This window comes from Chenopodium album, chromosome 26, assembly GCF_948465745.1.
Source record: "Chenopodium album chromosome 26, dcCheAlbu1.1, whole genome shotgun sequence".
NCBI classification, from domain to species: domain Eukaryota; kingdom Viridiplantae; phylum Streptophyta; class Magnoliopsida; order Caryophyllales; family Amaranthaceae; genus Chenopodium; species Chenopodium album.
In genome coordinates this window covers 13,766,572-13,777,016 of record NC_137859.1, presented here as the reverse complement: position 1 = coordinate 13,777,016, position 10,445 = coordinate 13,766,572, and the positions used below count along the sequence as shown (strand labels likewise).

The following is a 10,445-nucleotide window of genomic DNA, read 5'->3' as shown; positions in this document are numbered from 1 at the left end:
ATAAATAATAAAAAGATTAGTTAGTGTTATAAAAAACAAAACAAAAATTTAAGGCCCGTTAGCTAGTGGGCAAGCCCGGCCCGTTTAACAAGCGGGCATGGACAAAGTATCAAGCCCGCATAAAAGGGTTCAGGTTTGCTATATAAAGCCCGTTGGACAAAAAATAAACATAGACCCGGCCCACTACCTGTCCAAGCCCGCAAATGATCACCTCTACTTTTTTTTGAGTAATCCACCCTCTCCCATAATTAGACAATCACACGAAGACCCGCCTATTTATTTATTAGACGGATCTAACCCGTATTATAATTGTGGCGGTTCATCGCTTTTAAACGGCATCAAATCCTACCTCTCTCAGTCAGTTTTAGTTATTTCGTTGATTCTTGTACCCCCCATTGAAGCAGCTTCTAAGGTAAGTTGTTTATTGTTGTTATCATCATATCAATTTCACAATCTAGGGTTTATTTTTTATCCAATTTAATTTAATTATCAGTGCTTTAAGTTTGGGGTTCGTAAATCTCACTTATTGGTTCTAAATTCTTAGATTACGAAAAGATTATAACCAAAAGAATAGAAAATTATGAGCCTAATTTGATTAGTGAATCAAATACCCCTAAAATTATGTATTTTTCGAGATAATTGAATATGAAATTAGATCTCTTTTCCCCTCCTGCCCTGCAGAAGCATTGATCTCTATAATTTGGTTAGTGTTGTTAATTAAAATTTTATTAGTGTTAGTGTTGTTTCTTTGTGATTTCTATTTGTATGTTTGCTGAATTTCTCCCAAAGCTCAAATCTGTGAGTTGAATTTATTGGTAAAGAATTCAGCTTTCGGAGTTTGGGTAAAAAAATTTGTAGCTTTGATCGAAAAATTACTGTATAATTGTTTCCAAGCCAAAAGATTTGATCTTTATGGATCTTTCTTTGATATTTTTGACATGCTACTTAGAGTACTATTCATATTGTATGGTTTGTATCAATATATCTCTGTCAACTTTCATGTTTATGACCAATGATTGCTTATGCTTGTTAACTTTCATGTCATGACTATAATGCATGCCAACTCTTTCCGAGTATTCAGGATCATTTTGTTATTCCTTTAGATTAGTCTATTAATTGATTCTTTCGTTTCAAGTTGTCACTGATTTCTAGGCTAATTGTAGTTGTTAGTGAATGAGTGTGAATAGGATAGAGAGGAAGTGAGGCATGTGATGAGGTGAGGGGAGAGAGATGGCAGTCTAATAAGTAAAGAAACAATTTTTGCCACCCTAACTGGAGTTTGCTCACGAAATTTGGAACGGAGGAAGTATTATGTATCCTAATTACTTACTCGTATTTAGTAAAGACATGCTTATTGTATAACTTTCCTATCTCATTATCCGTTGCAAACAGTCATATATGTCAATCTTTTCGATATGTTTATAAATGACTCCGTGCTTAAGCTTCAGTGTTTCGGTAAATTCTATACACTATGCCTGCATTTTTCAGTTTGTAATGTGTCCTAGTAAGTAGTAATGTGTACTCCTTAACCTACAGGTGCTTTTTGAAAAAAAGTAAGTTTAAAATCTCAAGGGATTGAAGAGTATAAAGTTGTTGGTGTCTTAGAGGATGGTTAATCAAGAAAAGAACTTTGGGCTTTTATGCGAGGATTTGTTGGTTAACATTTTCTGCAGACTCCATGTGAAAGATCTTCTGAAGTGCAAGTGTGTGTCAAAAGAATGGCTGACAGTAGTCTCCCAAGTTTGTATTCCCATGTTGTCAGCTGAGGATCCTCCTGTTTCTGGAGTTTATTATCGTGCTATTCGAGATCATGGCTTGCCTTATGTAACAACAACCTGTCCTCAAGACACAAAAAAATATTTGCAGCACCTGGTGGCCTATAGTGATTCTATTCATTATGTTGACAGCGCTCCTCTGGAACCACACTTCATGCCTTTTACCAGCGCCAGAAGCTATTCAGATGAAAAAGCTGATTCATATGGAATGTCACTTTCAAGTTTATTGCCATTTGATCATCGTGGTGCCAGTTTCTTGGACTGTTGTAATGGCTTAGTTTTGTTTGTTCAACGTCCTAAACCCCTGTTTTACGTGTGTAATCCTGTAATCGGACAATGCGTGCGTGTCCCTCCACCTCCTCCTTCAATCCAGTTGTCGTCCCTCTACGCATCATTAGCTTTTGACCCTTCCGAGTCCTTTCACTACAGGGTGGTCAATTTATCTCTTAGCAACCAGCCACAGTGTATCCATTTATTTGATTCCCAAACTGGAGACTGGAAGTCGTATGAGGTGAAAATAGAGATGCCTCCTTTTGCTGAGTGTTTTAAGTTGCTCAGGCACTCTATTTACTTGAGAGGTGTAGTGCATAGATTATCCATGTATGGTGTGATTATATCCTTTGATCTCAAATGTATGAAAGCATGTGTAATTAACTGCCCAAGTGAGAAAAGTCCTCCTGCACATCCAACAAATGAAAAAGATCAACCTCCGCCAGGATGTATTGGGGTGTCAAATGGATCTCTCTGTTATGTCAGGAATGAAGATGGGTATGTGTGTGTGTGGTTGCTTGACAATCCCAATGACTCCAGTGAATGGAGTTTGAAGCATAAGATTTGCTTGCAATACCTTTGGAAGTATGCACGAAAAAATGACTGGTCTTCGCGTTATGTCTGGTTGCGATGTTGTTCTTTTCATCCTACCTCTGACATCTTATTTATGGGTTCTGCATGTTCAATCTTTATGTATCATATCGGAAGTGATCGCTTTGAAGCAGTGCGGTATTTAAACTTTACTGAAGCGCATTGTGGGGACTTTTTCCCTCTCTTTTTGCACAAAAATGTATTTGTCACGTTGAAGGACTGGTCCAGAGGTATTACCAACATTATCGATGTAAGTATTCACTACTTCATTTGATTTGTTTTGGCTTATCTCCCACTTTTCTACAAATCTGCAATGAGTTTAATTAATTAATTCTAGGCTTATCGTACATGCCTTTTTTTTGTTATATTCTGATTCATGATTGATTCTTTTCTGTTTTGGGTTGCTGCTCCATCACTGTCCATATTCTTCATGGTGTAGATTTTATCTTATTAAAGGTCTTATTTCCTTTAATACATAATATATTTCATGTAGCTGTGACACGACATGGGTTGAATGTTGTCGCTAGTAGGATGCATATTTGTCTAATTTTTGTCAATAATGTCCAGAAAACAAAGTTGTATAAGAGTGTTTATGCTCATCATTTTACATGTAGGACTATTAGTTTTTTGAAAGCATACAGTTGGTGTTGGCCTTGTGTTTCTTCTTTATTTTGTATGGTATGGGAGTGCATCACAAATTGTGTGACATCAGGCATGTCGGTGGTGCAATATTATATTTTGTATGCTTGCATATGCTGTCATTCTGGTTTCTTTTCCTCAATAATTATCTTAGAGGATGTAACAGAACCGATATTGTCATTTTTAGGAGGGAAACGAACTCATGCTGTTGTGTCAAATGTGAAGAACATTGTCGCACAGCTGAAGAGGGCCTTTCACCGTCTTGTGTAAAGTTGCTTCGTCTGCACATTACTCTTCTTGAGACTTTTTATTGGTCATACAGTTGACTCATCTGTAACAAACATTGAGCATCCTTGTTTACGTGCATTGTGAATGAATTTGAGCATTCCATGATTTGTAAGACATACAGAAAATGATTAAATGTAATTGCTTGTTGTGTTCTTGATCGTTTGATATTATTTCTGAGGCGCTGTTATCAGATGTAAATCAAACTCTTGCCATTATTTTTACTATTTGTAGAACTGAAAGGCCTGGGTGAACTGTATGTTTGTCTTTCCTAAACTAAAAATCAGTTTACAACTTGACTTGACATTTGCCTTCTCACCCACAAACTTTTGGTCCATCTCTGAGCTCCCTGACCCGGAAATTGAGCCGCCATGTCTCTTGCTTGGACTGCACATACTCGTTTGATACTCTATTCGTTAGTCTTAGAGTCAAACTAATATGTTTATTTTCCTCTCATATAATATATATAAAACCTTCTACTGCATTTTATCTTCATTTACTGTTACTAAACCAAGTGAACTTTTGTTTTGTTGTGTCCTTATGTCTGTTTTGCTAATGTTATCTTCTTTATTATGATGGACAGAACTATGAAGACATACATGACCGTTGGTGTTACACAGATCAGTGATCATTTATTGAAGCAAAAAAAGAATAAAAATGAGATGAAGCTTATGGTTTATTTCAGTTTGTCTGCCCCAGGCGATTTACTAGTGTTTTGGCATTGCTTTTGATTCAACAATAATGTTTGACATGAAATGTGTTTCTTCTTGTAGAAGTCTTCTATCTCAGTTTAGATGAATATTATTTGGAAGCTCATGAGCTCTTTATTACTTTATAGTATTTTGATTGACCTTGACCTCTTCATGGTTGGTATTCAAGAGAAGAATAATAGTGGGGTAATTGGGGTGAAAACCTCTAATTTGTTTTGAAAACATCCAAGTACCTACAGTGGGCATAGCAAGTTCATGACTACCTTCAAACTTGAGAGAGTGACACAGTTCAGTTTGAAATAAGGAGCGACTTCTGCTGTTCATAGTGAGGGTGCAGGCAAAAGTACCATCTCGGTTTCAATCACCAACTTGGAGGCACCATCTATGCTCAATTTCAACGAGCTTAAGTTTCTTGCAGACACTGTCTATGCTCAATTTTAGCTATGATAGTGTCAGAGGCCTAGCTTGGTTTTAGTGGAATGGTGGCAAAGGTTAGTTTCTTATTTAAGTACCTGAATGTTACTTGATCTTGAGGTGGTTGAGGAGATTGTGTCTTGAATAAGAATGAAAGAATCTAACCATACTTGCTGCTACAAGATTTTATGGTGGCAAAGGTTAGTTTTTTTTTTTTTTTTTTTTTTTTTTTTTTTTTTTTTTTTTGTACGCGTTTGATTAATAGCATTTTAATTACTCATACAAGTTTATATCACACAAGATAGAACGACGTCTTGTGTGTGTCATGACTAGAAATGTAAATGGAGTGAGTTTGTACATGGAGTCTCACATGAAAATGTATGCTGTAAAGGTTGTTTTTTTTTTTTTTTTTTTTTAACGTGTTTGATTATTAGCATGTTAATTGCTCTTTTAATCAGCAGTTGCAAGTTAAAGCAGTGTATCGACGTTATCAGATCCTTGTGCTACATTTGATGTTATAGTCTTGTTACTTTTGTATTTAGTGATATGGCATATTGTAGAATATATACTATGAATTAATTTGTTGTTCTTATTTGTATTGCTGTAATATGACAGAGCTCAATGAGAAGACAGATTCAATGCTGAAACAAATAGAGAAAGATGCAGATTCCTTTGCACAGCGTGCAGAGATTACAAGAAAAGGCCGGAGCTTATCAGCATGACGGAGGACTTTTATCGAGCTCACAGATCACTAGCTGAACGATAGATCTGCTTAAGAGTGATCGTGGTGCTCGTGCTAGGTCCCCCTTGAAAAGTTCACTCTCTACCAAAGGGGGAATATGAATTTATGCTTGACTCTGCTACTAGCTCAGTTAAATCTTTTGATAGCTTTGCTGAGGCGGCGTACAGTTCTGAGGACTCTGCTAAGTCTGAAATAGATGATCTCCTGATCATGAAGATGAAGTTGTGCAAATTGATCAGGAGGCCGAAAAGCCATTTTCTGGTGGGCCTAATTATGATGAAATGATGAAACTGTGGGATGAATTGGATTGATTGCGAGAAGATAATGAGAATCAGAAGAACATTATCAAGCAGAAAGATGGGGAAAAAGAGGAGTTAGTAAAGCAATTGTCAGACAACATCAGTAAGCTCCGGGAGATGAGGGAAGAAGTGGCTGCAGTTAAGGAAGACAATTTGCTTGTTGTGATGAAGCAAACTAGTGAAGTATTAGCACCATTTGACGAAGTGACAAAGTTGAAGGACGAAATGGAGTCTAAAGGTAGAGAACATGAGTCAAAAGGAACTGGTGGAGGAGAAAGCGAACGAGGTAATTGAGGTAACGAAGAAGTTTGAGGAGGCAATAATTGAGTTAGTATAGTTTGAGGAAGAAGCAGAGAGACTAAATATAGGTACTTGAAGGATGCACTTGTTCTAAAAGAAGAAGAAAAATATAGAAGTTGCGAGGCAATTTGAGAAGGCAAAGTCTGATTTAGCGAAGTTGAGAGAAGATATAAAAAAAGAGAATGGACAGACAAAGAATGGAGAGAAGCAAGAGGCAATCAGGCACCTGAAGGATGCACTCGTTGAAAAAGATGAGGAGAAACGTGAGGCAAATAGGAAGCTAAAGGATGCACCGACAGAAAAAGACTTGAGGAAAAGGGACACGATAAGGCAGCTGACTGATGCACTAATAGAAAAAGTTACCGAGAACAAAAAGGTAATTAGGCAGCTGAAGGATGCACTTGCAGAAAAAGATGAGCGGAAATGTGAGGCGATTAGGCAGCTAAGTGTAGCCAGGGAAATCCTCAGGGATGAGATTAAGCTGCTTAAGAAGTCAATCGTTGACATTTTCCCCAAGAAAAAGAATGCTGACTACTAAATATTCAAGGGTGTTAATCTGGGCAAATTGTTCAACTTATCTTCGAGCAGCCAAGTTAGTGTTGTACCTCTGAAGTAAATTGACATCGTTTGAACATATTAGCACATTTATAACACAGTTTTGTTCCAGCAGGCATAGGATTGATCTGAAATCGAGATTAAGGATAGGGATTATGGTACTAGGTTGTATAATATGTTACTGTAGGGTACATATGTTCGAATATTGTCAGATTGTAAAATTGCAGCTTGTATTCATCTATCTTTATATAATAATATGGTATATTTTTGGCAACAATGATTAAGGTTCTAGGGGATGTAAGATAGTTATATTTATTTCTTTTCAATGTAAGGTATGGAGGCAATAAAAACCAATAATTACTTTGTTTCATGAAACCATGCTCTTTTAGTGTCAATCATTTTGTTGCAATAAATTTGGATCGGAGGAAGTACTTGATTGTTATTGTAACAATAATGTTGAAAAGAAGGTTGTTTTATTTGGCTGCTATTAATTAGTGCAATTTTGCTGTATGCTTATTTTTCTAGGCTCTCATATTCACTATTTTAGCTTACTTCACTATGAACTTGGTATGTATTCTAATGAACTCTAGTCATCTAGTAAATTTAGTCCAAATCAGCTTGGTGAGTACAACTTTTATCTGTAGGCTATTCATGAGATCTCATTTTCTACCTATCTATATCTTCTCCAAAAGTATTTGTAAGCTCAGCACCTCTTTTTATTAGTTGGTGATGATTTTTGAGTGATTTCTTGCACTTAAGCTCGGGCTTAGGGGTTTGAACATTGTTGCTGCAGTCGCTCTCTATTCTATGGTATACCAAGTTTTAGGGCAATAAAGCAATAGGAATTCCTATCCCAACAACCTAAGCATAGTTGTGGGACCCAGTGGATGGTTGTCATGTTTGAGCTTTGTAAATTGCTAATGTGAACCAGTGCAGAGGTGTGAGATTAGGAACTGTGATATGATTCCGATCTCTAGTGCTTCATATTCATCGTAGTTGTATCCCTGAGACAGAGGCCTAGTTTTTGAAGCTGATTATCACTTATCATCTAAATCTAAATTTCTGTGAAAGTGGATTAATTTTCATCAATAACATATGCTAACTCACTACTCGCAGTCTCAATTTCTCAACTTATTAAGAACATGGATGGAGGAATCTCAAGAAGCCTAACAGCGTGCAGCACTGTTGCTGATTTTGTTCTGTCATAGATCAGGTATATCCATTCCTTTCTCATTGTTTCCTTTTCTTCATGACGTCTCTTTCTCCTGCTACACTTTGAATAAAGCATTCTGTTACATTTTATTCTCCTCAGTATATAAGTTTTGCATCAGCTACACTGCGAATGGCTCATCAAGTGCAAACAGCACTGCTTACTTTCTTCAATTCAACTGTTTATTTTCTTTTCCCTTGGTTTACTGAGGAATCATAATCTCTCTTAATTTTCTTTTAATTTTCATTTAGCAATCGGCTGATGAAGTTGTTGCGAATGGTCATGGAGAGCAAACTGTAAAAAACCTTACCTCACTTGGATTCCAGAATCTTACTTTCAGGGGCTATAATGGGTATGTTACCCTGTGCTAAGAACTCAAGCTTCAAAACACTTGGTAAAGATAGTATATATGTGACTACATATGGTCTCAAGTCTAACAGAGTGGTGCTTATACAAGCTTAGGTCCTTACACCAAGAAACTGTAGAAGTGTGCACATGGCTAACCGTGATGTTGGAGCTTGAAAGAACCCCTTTCACGTTCTCAAAACATTACAATGTTGTACATAACCAATTCATTTTATGTTGTACATACGTAGACCTGTGCAGTACCATCATATTTGCGTAGAGCTGAACAAGGCCCTAATCTGATTGATTAGAGATTAGTAACTACATCAGACAAAAAAGCTAGTCGAACAGCAAAATTCAATTTTGTTAACAGATAATCTTTTGCACAATGAGAATTCTCATGATTTGTATGGGTTCTGATTTGAAAGTTTTTTACAACAAAAAGAAAAGAAAGAGATAAGCCTTTGCAAGGTTAACCATCTTGTTACTTAAGCCATGAAGTACTCAAGTCTAATATGACTTCTCATAGATATATTTGACACCCTCCATAATTTGCCTAAATAGTGAGTGAGCCTTCTCTTCTGTCAATTCCTTGATAATATCTTTCAACGACCTTCCCCAAATTCAAGAAAGAGAATAAGGTCAATAATTCAATACAAGCATACTTAACAATATTAATTTGTAGAATTATCACTCTTGAGTCACTACTCACTTGGATATAGATTCTCGGCTGAAGGTGGAGTTTTGAAGGTCACCAAAGGTGCCCTCGTTGTCATGAAAGCCACGAGAAGTGGCAGTTTGTATGTCTTATAGGGTCATACAGTGACAGGTTCAGCAGCTATTTCATCATCATTTTCTTATTCTCATCTTACTCAATTATGGCATAAACGCCTTGGCCATATTAGTGAAAAAGGAATGGACATAACGTGGACTTCTTGGCTCACCCGGCACGGGTAAGCTAGAATTTTGTGAGCACTGTGTCTTCGGAAAGCAAAAGAATCCATTCTATCTATTTTTTTGCTTGGTTGAGTTTTTTAGTATTGGAATCCCTCACCCAAGAGATTCCAACTCTACCCATGCCTATGGAATCTCATACCCACCTCCCCCTAAGATTCACAATCCATTCCAACATTAAACCAAACAACTTTAGGGTAGTATGGGTTTTAAAATCCATATCTCTCTAGTTATGAGGTTTCATTCCAATATAATGAACCAAACACCCCCGTATAACAGTATTTGATACCTTTTTTTTGGTGTTTATAGAGCCCACAAGAGCGGGAGTGAGAATTGATTCCAAGATCTCCTGAAACCGTATTTGATACCTAAGGGAATGAAATGAGCCAAACCCACCTCCCTCCAAGAATTCCAAATCCCATACCTCATAGGTTTGAGGTATGAGTTTAAAATTCACACTTTAGACAACCAAACATATGATATGAGTTTTGACCATTCTAAACCTTTCCTAAAAAAAAAATAAAAATAAAAAAAAATCATTCTAAACCTATAATTCATACCTCCCATAAAAAAAGGAAAAATTGACCGCAACAACACTAACTATGACAAATGTGCGTGTAGCAGTACAACCTTTTGAGGGTGTACTCAACATCACAAACTATGCACTTGGGTGCACATAACAACATAAATGACATTGGCAAAATTTAGATTTTTTTTTTTTTTTTTTTTTTTTTTTTTTTTTTTTTTTTTATAGTGAAATCTTAAATATTTTTAATACTTCTTTGTTTAAATATATTTTGTTTAATTCTATTCTACTTAATTTTTTATCTCATGTAATTAAGTAACCATTAAATTGAATTATTTCAAAAAGTTTGCCATTATTATTTATAGTTTGTTTCTTCATTACTTTTTTTTTTTTTTGAAAAAAAAAAAAATTTAAATCTCATGTGATGATTGACTTACTTTCTCTTTCATTATAATTTTTTTCCCTTTAATTTATTCTTTCTCAACCTCCACATTTTAAGTGTTGTACATCAAAAACAAGAAATCAATTTGGCATATCCTAAAATCCAATTCTAAAATTATTTTTTGAATTAAGTATAAATCATTTTGTGGGTTTGGTATTAGAAAGTTACCTATGTATCCTGAAATCTTATAGATTAAAGGTATTCAAATGATTTGTTTTTTTAAATTTAATCAATTTAGGGCCTGTTCTGCGGTAGCTTTTGGACTTAATTCAAACACTACCTATAAAAATTACTACTGTTTGGTGAAGTAGTGATTTAAGTAGCTGTTAGAGGTGGAGGTAGCTTTTAGGTAGCTGTTAATAAAAGCTAGAAAAGATAGCGTTGAAAA

At 35.8% G+C, this 10,445-nt stretch overlaps 1 protein-coding gene and 1 pseudogene across 2 annotated transcripts; both read left to right on the top strand.

Annotated features, from left to right (window-relative positions):
• The first annotated feature begins 389 nt into the window (after positions 1-389).
• Positions 390-6,857, top strand: LOC145616231 (F-box protein At5g03970-like). 2 transcript variants are annotated; one of them, XM_081670926.1, is made up of 4 exons: positions 390-412; positions 1,537-2,886; positions 4,144-4,761; positions 5,300-6,857. In XM_081670926.1, the coding sequence occupies exons 2-3, from the start codon at positions 1,609-1,611 to the stop codon at positions 4,186-4,188; spliced, it is 1,323 nt and encodes a 440-aa protein (XP_081527052.1). In that variant the 5' UTR covers positions 390-412; positions 1,537-1,608; the 3' UTR covers positions 4,189-4,761; positions 5,300-6,857. The 2 variants fall into 2 exon arrangements, with proteins under 2 accessions (XP_081527052.1, XP_081527051.1); XM_081670925.1 differs by having other exon boundaries at positions 4,144-4,884.
• Positions 5,293-6,857, top strand: LOC145616232 (protein NETWORKED 3A-like; annotated as a pseudogene).
• Positions 6,858-10,445: the final 3,588 nt, after the last annotated feature.

What these genes read in the sequence shown, in the direction of transcription:
- LOC145616231 (XM_081670926.1), top strand. Translation starts at nt 1,609, where the DNA reads ATGGTTAATCAAGAAAAGAACTTTGGGCTTTTATGCGAGGATTTGTTG. An exon ending in GTATTACCAACATTATCGAT is followed by an intron (nt 2,887 to 4,143) that starts GTAAGTATTCAC and finishes TATGATGGACAG; the next exon opens with AACTATGAAGACATACATGA.